Raw genomic sequence first — 21,486 nt, 5'->3', positions numbered from 1 at the left:
TACAGATACAAGTCTCTCAGGGAACGTCTCTATTAGCTAAGCACATCTAGACACTGGCATTTCAGCCCATTCTCCCAGGCAAAGCTGCTCCAACTCCATTAGGTGGGTTTGGTGTACAGCAATCTTTACCTCATGCCACAGATTCTCGATTGGATTGAGGTCTGGGCTATGACTAGGACATTACAAGACATTTAAATGTTTCCCCATAAACCACTCCAGTGTAGCAGTATTTTTGGGTCATTGTTTTGCTGGAAGGTGAACCTACATCCGAGTCTCAAATCTCTGTCAAACTGAAACAGGTTTTTCTCAATAATTGCCCAGTATTCACTGGCATCCATATTTCTTTCAATCCTAACCAGTTTTTCAGTCCCTGCTAATAAAAATGATCCCATCAGCATGATGCTGCCACCGCCATGCTTCACTTTGGAAATGGTTTGGGATTGCGCCACACATAATGTTTCCCTTGAGGGTCAAATAGCTAAATTTTAATCTTCTCTGACCACGGGATCCTCTTCCATGTGTTTGAAGAGTCTGCCCCATGCTGTCTGGCAAACTAAAAACTTGATTTTTAATATTTTTCTGAAAGTAATAGCTTTTTTCTGGTCACTTTTCCATAAAGCCCCACTCTGTGAAGTGTACGACTTATAGTGGTCCTATGGGCAGATACTTCCATCTCTGCTGTGGATCTTTGGAGCTTCTTCAGTCTTATAATTGGTGTTTTAATACCCTCCTTGCCCTCTCTGTGAGTTTTGGTGGGCGGCTTTCTCCTGTCAGGTTTGTAGTTGTGCCATATTTATTTTATATTGAATTTAACAGGTTCCCGACCGCTGGCCGTATTTACGGCGGCACTTCAGAGACTGTGCACGCGCGATCGCGTGCACACAGCTCTGTGCCCTGGCTGTTGCTAACAGCCATGGGCACTGGGCAGAATGTCAGGGGTCAATCTTTTGGCCCCTGAACATGTGATCGCTGTGACAACCAATCACAGCGATCACATGCATTTCTGCATAGAAAACAGTGTGCACGCGATCGCGTGCACACAGCCCTGTGCCCACGCTGTTACCAACAGCTCTGGGCACTGGGCAGAGTATCAGGGACCAATCTGATGGTCCCTGAACATGTGGTCGCTGTGAAAACCTATCACAGCGACCACATTTGTTTTATTTTGACTTTTCTGGCAGTAAATCTCCTGCCTCTTTTCTTCTCCTCAAACATTGTTTCAGTTTGAGGAGAAGAAGAGACTCGGGAGAATTGCTGCCAGAAGAATACAGTTACAGTTACACAAAAAATACAGTTACACTATCTATCTATCTATACAATCTATCTATCCATCTATCTTTTTTTCTATATATCTACCTTTCTATCTTTTATTCTATTAGAATAGGCAGGTAGGGAGTATATAATTATATATATATCCACATATATATAATATATATAGCAATAGCGGTTTATTTTTTTGTTAGCGGTAGTGTAGATATATATAGCAGTTAGTTTGTGTGTTTTACATAAAAAAAACAAAAAAAAAAACAATTTGTTTAGTTAGTGTTAGTGTTAGTTACGTTATGGCGAGGAAGTTGTTTAGCGCCGAGGAGGCATACGCCATGCTGTGGTCTGAGTCGGAGACCGCATCAGAGATGGCGTCCGAGATGGAACCTGTTTTAGGTAGTGACGATGACAGCGTCACTTCAGGTTCATCTTCAGGGGACGTTGTCCCTGATGCAGTTGAAACTGCAGAACATGAAAGCGCAGGGCCAAGTAGCGCGGTAGCACGGGACAGCCTGGTCCCTCCAGTCCAGGCTCTTGTATGGGCACCTGCCCCATCTTTTGGGCCTAGAATCCACGGATTTACTGCCACTCCTGGCATAACCGTGGACAATACAAATTTTGTCCAAATGGATTACTTCCATTTATTTATAACGGACGACATCCTAAATCAGATTGTCCACGAAACAAATTTATATGCCACTCAATATATAAGGCAGAAACCTTCATCCACCCATGCCAGAGATTGGACGCCCACCAATTTGCTGGAATTAAAAAAAAATTTGGGGCTCACCCTAAATATGGGTATTGTCAAAAAGCCCTCCATTAGGTCTTACTGGTCAACAAGACCCGCCCAAGCCACCCCAGTATATTCTGCAGTAATGCCCAGGTCTCGTTATGAGACAATAATGAGGTTCCTCCACTTCAATGACAACGCACAGGCCCCCCCCAAGTACCGATGCAAACCGGGATCGGTTGTTCAAAATAAGACCGCTAATAAATTCCCTGAATAATTTATTTCTGCAACTCTACACCCCTGAGCAGAATGTAAGTGTGGACGAATCCCGCCTCAACTTTCATGGCAGACTTAGCTTTCGCCAATATCTACCTTCAAAAAGGGCAAGATATGGCGTTAAGCTCTACAAATTGTGTGAAAGCGGGTCAGGACATACCACCGCCTTCAGAATTTATGAAGTGCGGGACCGCACAATAAATGTTCCTGGATGCCCCCCTGATCTTTCCACCAGCAGTAAGATCGTGTGGGAGATAATGCAGCCTCTGCTTCACAAGGGGTACCACCTGTACTGTGATAATTTTTATTCGAGTGTGCCCCTGTTTAGGCATTTGCATGCTGCAAGGACTGGGGCATGTGGTACCATGCGCAAAAACAGAATTGGTTTTCCACAGCAATTAGTGGGGAAGCGCATGGTAAAGGGGGACTCCTGTGCTTATGCATCTGAAGAATTGCTGGCGGTCAAGTTCAGGGATCGCAAAGATGTGTATGTGCTAAGCACGATTCATACCGCAGGAACAGTGGCAGTGAGGGAAAGGGGGGCAACATCGGACAAGCACAAACCAGTGAGCATGTCCGAATATAACAAGTACATGGGGGGGGGGTGGATTTAAGCGACCAGGTTTTACAGCCCTATTTAGTAAAACGCAAAACTAAAACCTGGTACAAAAAGGTGGCCATTTATTTGTTACAGGTGGCAAATCCACAACTCATTTGTGCTCTACAAAAAAAACAGAGGCAGAGACACATACCTGGATTTCCAGGAAAAAATTATTGAAGGCCTCATTTTTGATGTTCAGGACACCAGAGAATGCCCCCAGTCTGAGGATGTCACGCGACTGACTGAAAGACACTTCATCAGTCGGATTCCCCCAACACCAACCAGAAGCAACCCTCAGAAAAAGTGCCGCGTCTGCAGAAAAGACGGGCACCGCAAATATTCCCGATATTTCTGTCCCTCATGTCCCTCACAACCAGGCCTGTGCATTGAGCCATGTTTTAAAAAATACCACACTGTTCTGAATTATTAGATTTTAGTTAATTCGTTGAAAATATATTTGCCCTACATTACGTTTTTATTTTTCCCCTGATTTTACTCCAAGGGTGAGGGAGGGAATGGGTGGGTGGGGGGTGGATGTCATGTTTGCATATTCTCTAAAGTTCATCTGCTGGAGAGCTCCATTTGCATAAACCTGCAATTTCTTATTTTAGAAAACCCAAAAAAATAAATTCCCATTATACCCCTAGATGAATATTTTGGGATTTCTGCTTCAAGAGCAGATATTTTGGAAGTGTTATAGAAACTCTGTTGAGTTTTGTAAAACCAGCTTTGAAAAAAAGCGATTTGTGAAATAAGCTTCTTCTATCGTCCGCCCTCCTACTTCTCTATGTGATAAATAAGACACACATATTTGGTATCCCCATGCACGGGAGAAGTGGCAGAATGTGAAAGGAGATGAATTTTGGCCGTGGTCTATGCCGTGTGTGAAAAATGCTGGTATAAACTGACGCATTTGCTAAAAAATTGCTAATTTTTTTTTTGTTCCATCTTATTCAAGAAACTTTCAGAAGAAAACTGGACTGTCTAAAAATATGATAAACCCCTTGAAGAAAACCTTGTGGGGTCTACTTGCGTGAATGAAGTAATTTATGGGGTGATTCTAATCTTTCAGCAGCATTAGGCCCCCCAGAAAACAGTATGCGGCTATAAAATCAAGTGCAGAATTCCTGGACCGAAAAGGCCAAAAAGCCTCCTTTTATGCCAAGCCCTGGCACATGCCCGTGAATAAAGCACACATATTTGGTATCCCCATGCACAGGAGAAGTGGAAGAATGTGAAATGCGATGAATTTTGTCCGTGGTCCATTTTGTGTGTGAAAAAGCTAGCATAAACTGACGCATTTGTTAAAAAAAAAGGTAATTTTTTTTTGTTCAATCTTATTCAAGAAACTTTCAGAAGAAAACTGGACTGTCTAAAAATATGATAAACCCCTTGAAGGAAACCTTGTGGGGTCTACTTGTGTGAATGAAGTCATTTATGGGGTGATTCTAATGTTTCAGCAGCATTACGCCCCCCAGAAAACAGTATGCAGTTATAAAATCAAATGCAAAATTCCTGGACCGAAAAGGCCGAAAAGCCTCCTTTTATGCCAAGCCCTGGCACATGCCCGCACAGTGAATAAGGCACACATATTTGGTATCCCCATGCACGGGAGAAGTGGAAGAATGTGAAAGGAGATGAATTTTGGCCGTGGTCTATACCGTGTGTGAAAAATACTAGCCTAAACTGACGCATTTGCTAAAAAATAGCTGATTTTTTTTTGTTCCATCTTATTCAAGAAACTTTCAGAAGAAAACTGGACTTGCTAAAAATATGATAAACCCCTTGAAGGAAACCTTGTGGGGTCTACTTGTGCGAATGAAGTAATTTATGGGGTGATTCTAATGTTTCAGCAGCATTACACCCCCCAGAAAACAGTATGCGGCTATAAAATCAAATGCAAAATTCCTGGACCGAAAAGGCCGAAAAGCCTCCTTTTATGCCAAGCCCTGGCACATGCCCGCACAGTGAATAAGGCACACATATTTGGTATCCCCATGCACGGGAGAAGTGGAAGAATGTGAAAGGAAATGAATTTTGTCCGTGGTCTATACCGTGTGTGAAAAATACTAGCCTAAACTGACGCATTTGCTAAAAAATAGCTGATTTTTTTTTGTTCCATCTTATTCAAGAAACTTTCAGAAGAAAACTGGACTTGCTAAAAATATGATAAACCCCTTGAAGGAAACCTTGTGGGGTCTACTTGTGCGAATGAAGTCATTTATGGGGTGATTCTAATGTTTCAGCAGCATTAGGCCCCCCAGAAAACAGTACGCTGCTATAAAATCAAATGCAAAATTCCTGGACCGAAAAGGCCAAAAAGCCTCCTTTTATGCCAAGCCCTGGCACATGCCCGCACAGTGAATAAGGCACACATATTTGGTATCCCCATGCACGGGAGAAGTGGAAGAATGTGAAAGGAGATTAATTTTGTCCGTGGTCCATACCGTGTGTGAAAAATGCTAGCATAAACTGGCGCAATTGCTAAATTCTTGCATTTTTTTCCAATTTTGCCCACTTTAGAGAAAAAAATAAAAATGATATATACTGACAAATGCCACTAAAACAAAGCCCTATCTGTCCTTTAAAAAGAGTGTAAAATTCAAAGATGAACTTTATTCACCTGCTGAGTTATAGTCATCTAAAGAAGCGCATAGCAAAATTGTGAAATTTGCTCTAGTCATTTAGCTGTAAAACAGCCTAGTCCTTAACCGGTTAATGGTGTTCTGTTGGATGTTCAAAGTTTGGCATATTTTTTTTTATAACCCAACCCTGATCTATACTTCTCCACAACTTTGTCTCTAATCTGTTTGGAGATTCTTTGGTCTTCACGTTGCTTTCTTGGTGGTGCTGGAGACTCAGAAGTCTTTCAAACAGGTGTATTTATACTGGCATCATGTGACAAATCATGTGACACTTTAGTTGCACACCTTATTTAACTAATTATTTGACTTCTGAAGTTAATTGGTTTGATCAGACTTTATTCTAACAATTTGGACTATCTTATCAGGCCTATTACATATAATCAAATTTAAATTCCATCTTAATTCCAAATTGTAATGCAAAAAACCAGGAAAAACACTAAAAAGATGAGTATTTTCGCAAAGCACTGTACTTCATACTAAATGTTCTTATATTAACAGCAATATAAGATGGATTCCTGTGTATTATGGAGCAGCAGGAGGAGAGTAACTTGGGATTTTCTCAAGTTGTCCGCCATATGATCTGTGACTTCTGCCTTCCATTGCACTTTACACCACAGCAGTATCTGTTCTGCATATGCTTGGGTCACGCTTCGGCATTTACCTCCATTCACAGCCTCCAATCTTCTACGGCAAGACAAGCCACCTCGTTCACCTGATCAATATGGGCTCACTCTCTCACTGAGCTCCATTCTCCCCTCTCACTTTGGGCACCAAATCCGCTTCATTTATGCGCTCCTGTATTCTCCCCTCCTACTAGCGTGTTGGTGCAGTACCAGGATCTTCCATGGCCTGTCAGCTCCTACACTCTTCCCTGTCACTGCGTCATCCCCCTACCTCCTAATGACAGTACTATCGATCGCAGCATCACAAAGTAACGCGCCCTGCACCTCTAGAGACCTACAATGACAAGAAAACAGCACAACCACATTTTTTCATAGTACCTAACGTTCAAATAATCTCTTAAAGAGCCAGGTAACCTATTTACAAAAAGATACATGTCTCAGTCCATAGGCTGTAGTGGGGGTGCTTATTTCACCCTCCTAACAGGAAGGGGCTAAAAGAAGCAGCAGCAGAGGTAAATCCTATCACAGCTTTCTTTTCGGGTTTGACTGATGCGGATTCTATGTGTATGTAGTGAGAGACTCAGATTAATCCTTTACAAGTACCTGTTTCCTCCACAGAGATTTGTAGAAGGGAATGAGGGAATGGGAGGAAACCTCCAGCTCACCAGCTCCACGTTCCTGTGTCCAAGTCTTGCCAGGATCTCCGTGACGGTACACGGCAGACAACACAAGGCAAAAGATAAGTAGGATCCAGCGATGTATATATAAATGGGGAAACTCGGTTTCCACTTTATTGATCACGAACAATAAAAAATGAACACAGGAGAGATGACAAGGTGGTTGAATTGGCAAATGAAAGGAAGCCTACGCGTTTCGAGCACAGTCTGTGCTCTTATTCATGGCTGATTCATCTCATGAATCAGCCATGAATAAGAGCACAGACTGTGCTCGAAACGCGTAGGCTTCCTTTCATTTGCCAATTCAACCACCTTGTCATCTCTCCTGTGTTCATTTTTTATTGTTCGTGATCAATAAAGTGGAAACCGAGTTTCCCCATTTATATATACATCGCTGGATCCTACTTATCTTTTTCCTTACCTGTTTCCTCCATTAGCTAATTAACCCTTTACAAGCAGCTGTCTCCTCCTCCTATAGCAGATTAACCCTTTACAATCAGCCATATTCTTCTCAGCATGCTGGTTTGCATAATACTCAAGAAAATCTTACTACATAGCTGATAAATAACAATACTATGTATAAAGTACAATTCAGACTCCTTGCTGAAGGTGAGGAAATTTGTCTACTATTAGAATGCATTGGGGAATTAATTCACCAGACTGTCGATTTGCTTTTAGAGAATTTATGAGAAGTAGGGTAAATGATTCTCCCATTATATTCTATGGAGTAGCAGTTTGACAAAATGGCAAAGCCGGTGAATTGATTTGCTCGCTCCTATCCCTGGTGGATGTAATCTCAAGGCCCCATTTTACCATTCAGAATTGGACCTCACTCTGCTGAAATGAAGGTAACTGTGTTCTGTAATACTGAGGAAAAAAACGAATCTATTATCACTTTTTGTGTTTTTCTCAGAACCGATAGATCCTCTTTAAAAAAAATCTGTACGGTCCTGGACTGTCGAAGGAAAGGGAAATATGAAGCACATATCACAATACTAGCAGGCAACAGGAATATAAGAAACAGGGACTCAACAATTGAAGACAGGGATGGTAACAAGGTGATGAAGTCATATAGATGATAGGAACAAAGGTATTATGATGGCCTGTGGGTAATGATGACAGTTGAATGAAGGGAACAAATGGATGATGGGTAATGATAACAGTGGAATGATGGGAACCAACAAATGATGGGTGATTGCCCTAACCCTATTTTGCCCTATATAGATCCATGCATCTATCTCTAAATTCTGACTCTAACACCAGACACCACTAACTTCACTGTCCCAAACACTGTACCTAATGGAGTCCTTAATCTGCAGACACTGTTCCTAACACAACACCAGGAAAACACAAGGAACCAGAGGCAATGAAAACAAAACTAAACAGATCCAAAACCCAGTGAAACAAGGCAAGCAGAAAAGAGAACATTTGAGACAGGATCAAACTGAACAACTTAGGCTGTGTTGACATCACCGTTCCTTTTAGCTGAGGGGTTCTGTCAGAGGTTTCCATTGGATTAACCCCACAGCGGAAAGTTTGTCATCGTTGTGACAGGGTTCCATAGTTTTTGACAGAATCAATGGTTTGGGAAACGGAAACTTAGGTTTCCGTTAGCCTTTCCGTTGAGGGGTTAACCTGACGGAACCTCAGACGGAACCCCTCAACGTAAGGGCAACGGTGATGTGAACAGGCCCTAAGCAAGACCAAACAGTAAAGCAAACAAGGACAGGAAATACAAGACTTAGCCTAGCAACACACGATTTTTAACTGAAGCACAGGCAAACATATATAGCATACCCTAATACCGACACCCTAATGCTGAGGCCAGGGATTCTGAAGGACACTAATCAGGTTGCTCTCTCCAACCGAGCCTCAGTGGCTCACGTCATTGTTGCCATCTAACTTGCACTAATGAATCAGTTGTGCAGCAGTTGCCTTAGTAACTGCCAAGCTGCTGATTAATAGCTAGGAGGTGACGAGCGTGCAGAAACAGACAATTTGCTCGTAACACACATGCAGGTTATTCCACAAATTTATGGCTAAATCCACTGCAGAGTGTCAATTTACCATAAAAGTTGAGGTAGGCCCCTCAGGTGCTGGGCATCATGTGTGCTACCCTTTTAGCTCTTCTCGCTTTGTCAATGAATAAAATGCTTTAATACTAACGTTTTATAATATGTCTTTAAATGGCGAAACACGACTCTGTAATAGGACATTGAAACGTCAGAAAAGCAAATTTTCATAGATTTTCTACCTGCTACTTAAACTCATGTCTATGAAACTAGGATGAACTCAGAGTTCAACCTAGATCATAGGACGAATGTCATTAAGTTGCAAATTTTTGGAGATTCAAGCGTTGAAACATTTCACATGGGGCATCCTAAATTCAAAGGTCATGTAGTCAGAGAACAGCGCTAAGCTAAATTTTTATAACAGCTACAAATATTATCTGCCATGGTAATCTTTGAAATCACTTAATCTCAAAAATAAATGCTTATATGATTATTCAAGTTTTACTTAAAGTTACCTCCTTTCCCATTTCATCCATCGTTCTCCAGAGATTATTGTAATCCAAGTAAACAATTGGGTTCCACATTGGTGGGAATGGACCTTTAAAGGTATATGACTTACCCTAAAAGAAAGTAAGAAAAAATAGAAATAATTATTGATTTGTATTTGTACTGATGAGTTATTATATAAACATGAAACCTGTCCAGATTTTGAAGTTGATCAAATTTACTGTTCCAGTGCATCTAAAAAGAAAAAAAATAATATTTTGGATACAGCTCCTGCACAGACCTATTTGTCTCCATGGTTGCAGACTACAAACAAATTCATTGTAGTCTAAACCTGCAAAAGATCCTGTATCACACCCCTGGGGTCAATGGAAGGCTTTACAGTGGGATTGATGACAGTAACAGGCTATGCTCTGTCTTCCTGCTGTCACTTGCAGCTTTCGGCCCCCCCCCTCCCACTTTACACCAGGAAGTTACATTTTATCCAGTTTCCCAACTTAAAACAAGTTCCCCTCCCTGAATATTGCACCTAGAGCTTTGATTTTAGAATCATTTGAAAGCAAAGATTCTAGACTTTAATGTGATACAATTTTTTCCCCTCCACTACACAGAGTATTGACTAATGATCCCTCAACTCTAAAGCTTCTTTCGGCTTAGTTCACAGGTGGTTTATATGTAGATTTTTGATGCTTGGATTGCTCCTTCAAGATATCCAGTGGCTATCTTTGAGCCAACAGAGTAGAATCTGCACTGAAAACCCACAACTATGTACAGATTAATGCATGAAGAAGTGAAAAAATAAAAAAAAATTCACTTTCTACTGAAAAAAATCTGAACATATTTTAGGGGATGCTGCAGATTTTCAGATCTGCATTATGTTCCATATATAGCATATATGCAGTGTACTTCACTCTTTGGAATGCAAAGGATAAAATTTGTAACAAATCCGCAGCAAAATCCGCATGTAACACATGCAGATATTTCCACGGATTTATGAACGTAGCCTCTTACTAACTCTTATATTCTAGTCGCGTCCAGCACTTACAGTTATGACATACGAGGTGCGTCCCAAAAGTAATGAGAATGATTTACAAAAAATCCTTTTATTCAAAAAACATACAATTAGGCTCGATCACCTTCAAAGTAAGTCTCCTGGGACTGAACATAATGATTCCAGCGACACTGGCATTTGTTGTAGCAGTGCTGGAAGTCCTCATGTGGGAGGTTGTTCAGAGCACTCGTCGCCGCTGACTGGACGTTTTCAACAGTACCAAAACTGTGTCCTTTCAGGTGAGTTTTTATTTTGGGAAACCAAAAAAGTCAAACGGTGCTTTAACTGGTTGCCGACACAGGACGAGAATGCTCATCCTGAGCGGCGAGTACTTGGCGCATTAGGACGAGCATTCTCGTCCTGTGTGACAGCCGTCTGTGCGCACGATCGAGAGCGGGGCAATGGCTGTAATACACAGCCACGGCCCCACTCTGACAGCGGAGAGAAGAGAAACATCTTCTCTCCGCCGTTAACCCTTTGAATGCCGCGATGAAAGCTGATCGCGGCGTTCAAGGAGAAGGGACTGCACTTTGATTGCGTCACAGAAGATAACTGTGACGCGATCAAAGCCCACAACTTGTATGGCCAGACAGCACAGGGTCCATTGAAGGACCCCAGGGCTGTCTGAACATATTTCCTGTTGTTATGGCATACTGAGGTATGCCCTAACAACTGCCTGCGTACAATCAGTACACAGGCTAATGTACTAGCATATAGATCTGCCAGTACATTACAGTTACAAAATCAAAATGATAAATCCCTTTATGGGATTAAAAAAAAAAGTTAAATGAATGTAAAAAAATGTAATGATAAATAAATAAATAAATAAATAAATAAATAAAAAGTAAAAAAATAAATACACAGAAACACATTTTATAATAATAAATAAACTTTTTAAAATATAAGTCCCAAAATATGAAATAATATAGATATATTTGGTATCGCCATGACCCTAACAACCTGTACAACAAATGTGTAACATTATTTATGTTGATCGGTGTATGGTGTAAAAAAAAAATAATTAAAACTGCCGCGGAACTGCTTTTTTTCGGCATTTTCGCCAAAATAAAAATTGATAGAAATTAAACGATAATGTATTTGTACCAAAAAATGGTACCTATATAAAGCACAACTCGTCCCACAAAAAACAAAGTCTTATACAATTACATTGTACAAAAAATAAAAGAGTTATGAGCGTCGGGATGCAAAGAGGGAAATGTAAAAAAATTGTTCTGTCCTCAAGGCCAAAATTGGACGTGTCCGTAAGGGACGTTTATTTGAGCCAAAAACTCCCTTACAACAAATGCTGTGTGGCTCGGCGTATTGCCATGGTGGAGAATCCACGTTTTGGCAGTCAGAGCGCACTCGCAATACGCTGATCCCGATCCAGAGCAGCATTGATAACGGCCACATTTTTATTGGTTCTTGACGTTGAAGTTCGCCCTGAGCACTGTTCACTCTCATCAGCTTCCCTTCCATCTTTGAAGGTCTTCTGCCATATGAAAACTTGCACTTTTGTAACGTACCGACGCTTCAAAAGGATTGGGCTTAATTGAGGATGGTCCAGCCGTATAATTGACATACCCCGCAACAACCTCCATCCCCACTTTCCTCACAGCCCTCGTGTGGAGCGTAAAAAAAATCATTCTCATTACTTTTGGGGCGCACCTAGTATGTGCTTCGCAGTGAAAGGGTTAATGCAAAAAAGTCTAGTTACTATAATTGCGAAAGAGGAGAATATTTAGTTGACTATGTTGCTTAGTAAAGAAGTGATAGTTTTACGTTCCACACCACATTTTCTAACTTGAATGCCTCTCTTAAGAAAGAGGTTGAAAAGGAACAGAAAGTAATAATAGAAAAGATATGTAAACATTAAAAGGGAGTCACACGTCATGACTTCCGGTCAGCTTCAATGATTTCTAAAAACCATAAAACATGGGTGCACCTACTGTCGTAACTGCCAAGGCAGCGGCAACGGTCTCCAGAGGCTGAGGAGTCCCACTTAAAGGGTTATTTCCAACTTAGACATTTATGGTTAATTCACAGGATTAATGTCAGATAGATGAGGTAGCGATTCAGTTGAATCTGACAGATGGTTTGACTAAATAAGACCCAAAGCGAATTTTAGGAAATTCGCTCATCTCTATTAATAATATATTTATAACTATAGCTTGTGAATCAAAATAACTGTATCGAAATGTATTTTGCCACTAGATGGAGCGATTAGTGCTTGCATATGATTGCAATCTGCTCCTGTCAGCCAACACAGGCGCACAGGTTTTTATTTTATTTTGATGCCTCTTTTTCCCTTTAGCGCTTGTCTGCTCATTTATTGCTCACTCTAATGGTACAGGAAATACTAGGTTTAGATCTGTCCATTCTTGAGAAACAACATAGTACACGAGGGCCCAACAAATACTTGGATAATTATAATTTTTAAACATTTGACCCTAAAATGCCATATAAAATGTATTGCTAACACAACTAATAAAATATGTTATTATAATAAATTTCCTGTTACCATGACGATTGTAAGCAATAAGTACAATTAACTTGGACAACTTAAATTTTCATGTTACCTTAACATAATGAACGAGATGTTGCTCTTCATTTACTTTATATGTCTCCACTCCAAGTTCTTTGGCGACTCTGATGATTCTGTTCTGAGTTGGTCCCACATAAGCACCACCGAGATCCACATATTTTGCTTTGCTATTCTGATATGAAAAGCAGTAAAATTACTCGAATTCAGTATGGAATATTTACAAATTCTGCTCCGGTACAAAAGCAAAAGGTACTGGATTAGGTATTATCAGGTCCCTTCCATTTTAAAGTATCAGCGACCTTGTTACACTGTACTGTGTCCTATTTTATTAAAGGAAATGTATCATACATTTAATTTTAGTTTCTTTAATTAAATTAAAGAATGTAGAAGAGAAATAATGGCCCACACTTGTCAATGTGTTTATGCCAGTTTTTAAGCGTATAATGCGCCTCTTTAAAAGTTGCATGCGAACATGCGCCAAATTTGCAACTTTTTTCCTTCTTAGTAGTATTTTAGACCAGTTACCTCTTCCTTAATAACTCTATCCATTTACCTTTTATTTCTATCTAGAAAACTCACCTTTACAGTGAAAGTTCGTCCCCCAACTCGATCTCGAGCTTCAAGCACGACTACACTCAGTCCTGACTCTACTAGCAATTTAGCTGCTGAGAGACCTAAGGAAGACAAGAAGCCATCACTCAGAGACATACTCATGTGAGCAAAAGGTTCATAAAACACTTGTGAATTTGTTACTATTTTTTCTAATAAAGGAAAAAGGAAACCTAACTGTGCATCACAGAGGGAGGTGGGCCAGGGGGTCATAGGAAAGTGCATAGAAAGAGGAGGAGGAATGTTACATTTTCCTTTACACTGGGCAGAAATTCACTTTGCTGTCCTGGCCTGCCCAACCCCAGTGTATTAGGCTTCATGCCCACTTCAGTCTTTTTCTTCAGGGTGCTAGCCGTTTTTCTGATGGATATCACCCTGACACATTCATTTCAATGGGGCCATGCACACTTCAGTTTTTTTGACGGTCCCGTTGCACCGTTCCAACAAAAGTAGAGCATGTCCTACTTTGGTCCGAGATTCCGTGACCATGAGGCCCATGCAAGTTAATGGGGCCGTCAAAAAAACTGAAGGCACTAGCAACGGGTGGGCGGGCAGAAGTACATTAGAGATATTACACTAATCGGCAGCCATGGTCACGTGGGATGAAGCGTTATCCCAGGAGGCTGGCCTTCTGACGTCATCCAGTCCGGTGTGACCGCCACTACAGCCTGTGATTGGCTACAGTGGTGACATGGGATGAAACGTTATCCCAGGGGGCCGGCCAGGAGGAAAATGCAGGGAGTTCTGGGTCAGTATGAACTGATTTTTTTATCTCATTAAAATTGTATTTTGCGAGTGCCGAGCATGGTCATTCTTAAGGGCTAGTCACTGTCCAGGGTGCGGAAAGAGTTACTGCCGATCAGTGCAGCCCATTAACTCTTTCACACCCTGTACAGTGACTAGCGCTGAACAACCCTGTTCTTTCAGCACCCTGGACAGTACCATGCTCGGCACTCGGAAACAGAAACATGGAGTGCACACGGACAACAAAACAGGCATACGTATCCGTCAAAAATGGCCGCTAAAACTGTGAAGGAAGTGTGCTAATGTAGCAGCAAAGTGGATGAGATTTTATGCAGAAATTGACCTGCGGTACGGATGTCAATTTGTGCTGCGGAATGGTTTTGTATTGTTGCAGATTAACCCCTTTGAGTTCAGTGGGGAAGTAAATATCCACAGCAAAAGCCAAATGTAGCATATTTTTGTTGTGGAATAGCTGTGCAACGCCTGAAAAAATTCCAAGTTGCAAAAAAACAAATAAGAATAGTATTTCCGCTTTCAAAAACAAAAACATAGTTACCTAACCTGGCGCTCCCGTCTCTGTGCAGCCGGTCTTCTGTAATGATGTTTCGATACGCGAGCGCCAAGAGAGGTGAGTATGGTCTTTTTTTTTTTGTCTTCTCTGCTCTTCCCCGTAGTGGTAAATCTTGCCGAAAAGCTGTACCGTAATAAACACAATTTGGTGCGGAATTTCTGCCAGAATCCCCTGTGGAATCTAGGTAGGATTTGCTGCAGAATTTTCTGCAGCCAATCCGACATGTGTGAACATACTCTGATACTGACAGCCTGTGTGCTCTACCTCGCTATAGACTTGAATGCTTCCCTCCCTCTCCATACTCTGATCTGCTGTGTACATGCTTCCCCCTACCTGCTGCTATGTCTAATCCTGAGAGAAAGCAGGGGGAGAGCAGATAGAGCAATTGACATCTGCCTGACAGGATCAGGGTTCTGTTGGATTTATGTCAGAATTTGCAGGACATCGGCTAGGTGAAGGAGTAGGCTCTACAGCAGCAAAATGGTAGGACATTTTTAATGAAGACTATTTAGTAAGTGGCTTAATTTAGCATTTAGGAAGCAAATTAACAATAATAAAAAAAAATGTTAGTGCAAAGGTGTTGATAGACTTTGAGTTTGCATTTTCTGTCTTATGGTGTGAACTTTGTGACCTTTAGCAGCTTGTCTGACGTGCACATTTACATGAACAAAAAGAAAGGAGAGATCTGTTCGCATTAATGGACAACGTTACCACTAATGTGAGGTTGAATATGTTGAACACAAATTTGGATGCTTGGCAGTTAAGTGCAATGACTGGGTAGACATGTACACTATATGGAACAAAAAGTATTGGGAAACACATCTTAATCATTAAATTTGGGCATTTCATTCAGTCCCATTGTTACAGGTGTATAAAAACATTCACCTAGCCATGCAGTCACCTTTATCATTGTGAAAGAATGGGTTGTTCTAAAGAGCTAATTGAGTTCAAGATATTCCACGATCAACATGTTTCAGCATGACTGTGTCCCAGTGTACCAAGCAAGGTCCATAAAGCCATGGTTGGGTGAGTTTGTTGTAGAAGAACTTGGCAGGCTCGCACAGAGATCTAACCACATCAAACACCGTTGGGATGAACTAGAACGGAAATTGTGAGCCAGGCCCCCTCATTCAACATCAATTTCTGACCTCACCAGTGGCGTAACTACAGCTGCAACGGGGCCCCCGACACATAACATTATGTGCTAGGCCGGACGGCATGGACCCCCTCACTAGCACCCGGCATCCTGGGCCCCGGCCGACTGCTACATTGAATTGTATCTGAGGATGCAGATTGTTGAATATTATTGCAGAGCAGGGAGATAGCTCCCTGCTCTGCCGTTTACTAGGTCACAGGTCACGTTAGGCCTGCAGCCTATATGATGCTGGGACAGGATCCGTGGGGCTGCGCAGGCTGGCGTGGTGACGTAATCATCACGCTGGTCTGCGCAAGGGTCCCGTCTCCGGCTGCTGAAAAGGCTGTGGAACTGCTCTGTTTGTCATGGGAACATGGCCTGGTGAGTATAAGTTTTTTTATTTGTTTGGGGTGGCACTATCTACAACGGGGCTCCCAGGGCTGTGTGGCACTATCTACATGGGGGGCTATGTGGCATTATCTACAAGGGGGGCTATGTGGCACTATCTACAGGGGGGGTATGTGGCACTATCTACAAGAGGGGTTGTGTGCGGCACTGTCTACAAGAGGGGTTGTATGTGGCACTATCTACAAGAGGGGTTGTGTGTGGCACTATCTTCATGGGGGCTATGTGGCATTATCTACAAAGGGGCTGTGGGGCACTATCTACAAGGAGGGTTGTGTGTGGCGCTATCTACAGGAGCGGTTGTATGTGGCACTATTTACAAGGAGAGTATGTGGCGTTATGTACAAGGGGGGACTGTGTGGTACTATCTGCAGGGGTGTGTCCCGATGCTTTAAGTTTTGGGTCAGTTTTTTAAATAACTATTATGACTATGAAATAACATAATTAAGTGATAACAAATGTTAAAATATCTGTGCCTAACTGTTAGTTACAATTTTTGTTGCCCTGTAACGAAAGGTTAATTAGAGTACACTTGGCGGCCTAGCTGTATTTTTACATTGCACACAGAACTAACAATGTTCATTGTCGGGTTGATGGTTGCACAGTAAAAAGTTTCCTAGTTACGCCTCTGGACCTCACAATTGCTTTTCTGGAAGCATGGGCAAAAATTCCCACAGATATATTCTAAAATCTTGTATAAAGTCTTTCCAGAAGAGTTGAAACTGTTTATTAATGCCTATGGATTTAGAACGGGATGTTAGAAAAGCTCCTGTAGGTGTAATGTGCAGATATCCCAAAACTTTTGTCTATGTAGTGTATATGCTCATTCTCCAAATTATTGCTTTCTGACTATATTGTAGGGGTGATGCCATTGTAGACATTTGTTACATATCCACAGAATACTGCATAAATATCTTATAAAAGCGAGTTTATACGTTTTAAACGTATAAAAAAATAGTTATGTCAGGCCTTCTTTAGCTTTTTATTCTTACAGGGGTTGTCACATATAGATAACTCCCGTCTATATGACCTTTAAGGGCATATGGACATCATTGAAGGGACCCCTTGGGACCACTCTGTAAGAGTAACTTCTGCTCTGGTTGACCTTTCCGGTCCGTGCATTACATGATGCATGGCTATTCATTTGAATGGCCAGCATATGATGCTACATTTCCACTGCACTTGCTCCGCAGGGGAAATGTTTATCTAGATGTGGCTTACACTGTGATTACATTTGATCGCCAGAGGTTTAAACAAGCCAGACCATCGGATATCAGCTGATCGATGGGGCAGCTGTCATTTTAAAAGGGGTTGTCTTTACTGAATCTATTATACCTGGAGTAGGATATCATTGTGTGCATTATCCAGGTTTTATGACATAACAGTAAGGATTTTTATTATTCCGTAACATCACTGCACTGTATGCATTTTCAGGGGCATAAATATGAGTTATGAAATATATGAGGTACAGAGGTTACAGTTGCACCTGGAAACTGGTGCCTGAGGTGGGCCCACTGTTTTCTACTATTTAAGAGGATACAAGTACTTTAAATTGCATTTGGGAAACCTTGTTACAGAATAAGGACCCATGCACACGACCGTAAAAAAATCTCCGTAATTGCGGACAGTAATACAGTCTGCAATTACGGACCCGCCTAGTTCTATTGGCCGCAGACACCTTAACGTATCGCTATGGAAAGGTACCTGAGCCGTAGAACCGTGCCGGGAATTATGGAGCATCTCCTACTTTTCGTTTTTTATGGGCCGTGCTCCCATACTTTGAATGGGAGCAGTCGTCGGCGGCCGGCCGTACCCGCAATCGCGGACCGTGATTACGGGCACGGGCGTGTGCATGAGGCCTAAGCAGCAGAGCCTATTATAGGAACTTCAATTGATATCTATGTGTTTAGAGAAATAGAGAATCATGATAGACACAAGCTTAAAGGAACAGTGTCACCAAATTATTTTTTTTTATATCAGTTTTATGTTAGGGTTTTATTAAAAACTTTTATATTTATTTGTGTGTTTGTGTGTTACTTTTTTCTATTTTTACACTTTTTCTTCCCTATGGGGGCTGCCATTTTTTTTTCCATTTCTGTGTGTGTCGATTAACGACACATACAGACATGGAATACGGCAGCTCCAGTCCCATAGGGAATGCGAACGGGGCCCGTTCCATCCACTATGGTGTATGCCGTGTGTGTGGGAACGGCGCATGCGCCGCTTCCACACAGTCCAATTTGAAATGCGCGCCGTCCGGCGCCATTTTCCTGTGGACCGTAAGTCGCGGCCGGACAGTAAGATTACTACTTCCGGTCGCGGCTTCCGGACTTGTGCACATGGAGCAGCGGCAGCAGACGGAGCGGACGGACCGGAGGGAGCGGCGGCGACTGGAGCAGGTAAGTGATTTCTGTGTATGTAAGTGTTATACTGTGTGTTTACTAGTGTATGTAAACCTTTTACACTGTGTGTTAGCTCAAAAAATGGCGACACACAGTGTAGGAGGTTAGACCGTTCAAACCCCTCGTTTATCCTGGCACTAGCCAGGATAAAGGAGGGGGGGATTCTGAGAGCTCACTAGAGCGAGGGATTTTTCCCCAATTTTGCAGCATAAAGCAATGTGGTTGCTTTACCACATGCAATGCTGCAATTTTGGGAATTGCTCCATCTAGTGACCAGTGCTGGGAAATATTATAAATTGAATCCAATTTATAATATTTCCTGACAAGTGAAAAAAATAAAAAAAATTAGATCAATGTTTAATCACCCACACACTAATTGTTTAACTAAAAAAAAAACAAACATGTTTTGCTGGTAACACATTCCCTTTAAAGAAATATATGCTAAAGGAACGATCTATTGGCTTTGCACCTGTTGCAAAATAAGAAAACATCTTATTAAATAGCATTGATGCTTGTAAGGGCTTGTATGGAATTAGAAGAAACAGGTCTGCTGAGTTAAAGTAATACAATGTAATCTAATAAAGTTAAAATCATACAAATACATCAATATATATATATATATATAGAGTAGAGGAAAACACAGCACTCAATGCAGACTGAACATCAGGCCATGTGCACGTTACCAGTAGAAGGACGAATCGACTCCTTAGAATTGAATACCAAAGACAGAGAACAAGTTCCGGGGATGCGTTCCATGTGACGCACTTCCGGCAGTCCGCCATCTTGCGCATGCGCATTACTGATCGTGGGACGCCATTGCTTGTTCCATGCTTCACCGAGAGCCGATAATGTAAGTTCTATAGCACAAGTCCTATTTTTCTGTACTCTAATTCGTTTTGGATATGATTCCTCTGCTCCGCCCCTTCATTAGGATATGATATCACTGAATAGGGTAATTATAGTATTACCTGTGTTATGTACTAAAATAAATGCACTGGTCACTTTAATATATGTTTTCACTAATTGTATGAACATACTTTTTATATATGGATTCATTTTTTTATGCGTATTATGTAATTGCACTGTTTACTGTATACTCTGTGTATCCTCCTATATATATGTGGTATTATACACTGTTTGAATTAGCTTGAGAAAGGTTCAGGTGTGAACCAAAACGTTGCTCATTCTTCCACCTGGTGGTGAATAAACCAACATCTCCCTAACGCTGAAGTCCTGGTGCTGTTACTTGTTCTCTGTCTTTGGTATATATATATATATATATATATATATATATATATATATATATATATATATATATGAAAAAAATAACTAAATACACATGATAGAGTGTAAAGTGTGTCATGAAGAATTAGAATTTGGCAAGTGACTTTTTTGCCTTTTACTGAGCCCTAAAAAAAAAATTTAAATAGCCAATGTGAAAGACCTGCTCAGTCACCTTTCTTTGTCACCTTCCAAGCAGGAAATTAATTTGTGAAAGGTCACCACTGCCCAAAATGAACAACATGATTTCGGTTGTAGTTGAGGTGCGGATAAGAAAATAACCATTTGCAATACTTCCTCGAGTAATGTAGCGGGATTTCTCAGACCATCATCTTTAATTTACAGTAAATTCCTTGCACAAAGCCCATAAGTAGTATGAATACACATCAGGCCAGCTGCAGCACTGATATGGCTTTTTATGACTTTACCTAAATCAAATATTGTCCTTATCTGACGGAGTAATGTTTAATGCCGGCTGTCCATATCAATTTCCTGCTTTTCTGTACCACTGACCTTTACAGAAGCCAGCTGATATCTCATAATAATATTGTGTACAAGAAATACAAGGTGCAAATTCCCTATAGTTACATGATAGCAGCTTCCCTGGTCTGTGTTCATGTCAGCTTGTAGCTTTGGGAAATTGCAATCTATTTGGGAGCTGCTCCTTATGCAATCTTCTAACTAACCAAGGGCATATATTTTAATAATAGAATATTAGACTTTTAATTGTAAATGTTAACATTCATTTAATATATAGATTCAGTAGAGCCAAAGGTGGTCCAGTAACACAAAATGTAAAATGGAACCATATGCTGTATTTTTATATAGGTATCATAATTGCATCCCTATATTGGTATGCTCCCGTGTATGGCAGATATGTCGCGGAAATGGTTTCATACATTTGAGTGGGGTTGTTACTGCAGCATCTGCATAGTTTTTCCGCAAGACCCATTCAGATGTAGCAAATCTGTTGCGAGTATACCCTATAAGTATGATAAACAGTGGATAGATCTGATAAAAAAATCCAACTTTCATCAGGATGGTATGGTTGACATGGTAAGTGGGTCAATGGAGGTCTAGGGCATATGATTTTATGGGATTAGTCCTGATTTAGACCCAGATTTTTATGACCAAAACAGTGTAAAATAATTGGGATTAAAAGTAATATTAAACAAGGGATGGGAGAATTTCCAGACCTAATTTATTTATATATTAATGCTGGACTTGAATCAGTATCCTTGTACAAAAACTGAGTTTTTCTTTATGTGGGACATTTTGATTCAGCCAAGCACTAAAGTCCGGCAGCATCTAACCATGGTGGATGAATGTGACATTTAAAGGAATTCCTTGTGGAGTTGCTCCCTAAGGGTAAGTTTAAAAATGTGAAAGTTTTCTAAAAACATATT

At 41.1% G+C, this 21,486-nt stretch overlaps 1 protein-coding gene across 1 annotated transcript in view; it reads right to left on the bottom strand.

Annotated features, from left to right (window-relative positions):
* The window catches only part of LOC142741376 (amine oxidase [flavin-containing]-like), a 78,432-nt gene that overhangs the window by 31,836 nt on the left and 25,110 nt on the right, over nucleotides 1-21,486 (bottom strand). The window contains exons 2-4 of the mRNA XM_075850758.1: nucleotides 13,513-13,607; nucleotides 12,968-13,105; nucleotides 9,349-9,453 (exon numbers count right to left, since the gene is read on the bottom strand). Of these exons, the coding sequence (XP_075706873.1) occupies nucleotides 9,349-9,453; nucleotides 12,968-13,105; nucleotides 13,513-13,607 (338 nt within the window). The remainder of the gene's footprint in view (nucleotides 1-9,348; nucleotides 9,454-12,967; nucleotides 13,106-13,512; nucleotides 13,608-21,486) is intronic.

This window comes from Rhinoderma darwinii, chromosome 2 (assembly GCF_050947455.1).
Source record: "Rhinoderma darwinii isolate aRhiDar2 chromosome 2, aRhiDar2.hap1, whole genome shotgun sequence".
Classification (NCBI taxonomy): domain Eukaryota; kingdom Metazoa; phylum Chordata; class Amphibia; order Anura; family Rhinodermatidae; genus Rhinoderma; species Rhinoderma darwinii.
The sequence above is the reverse complement of the archived record's forward strand: the minus strand, read 5'-3'. Positions and strand labels throughout refer to the sequence as shown.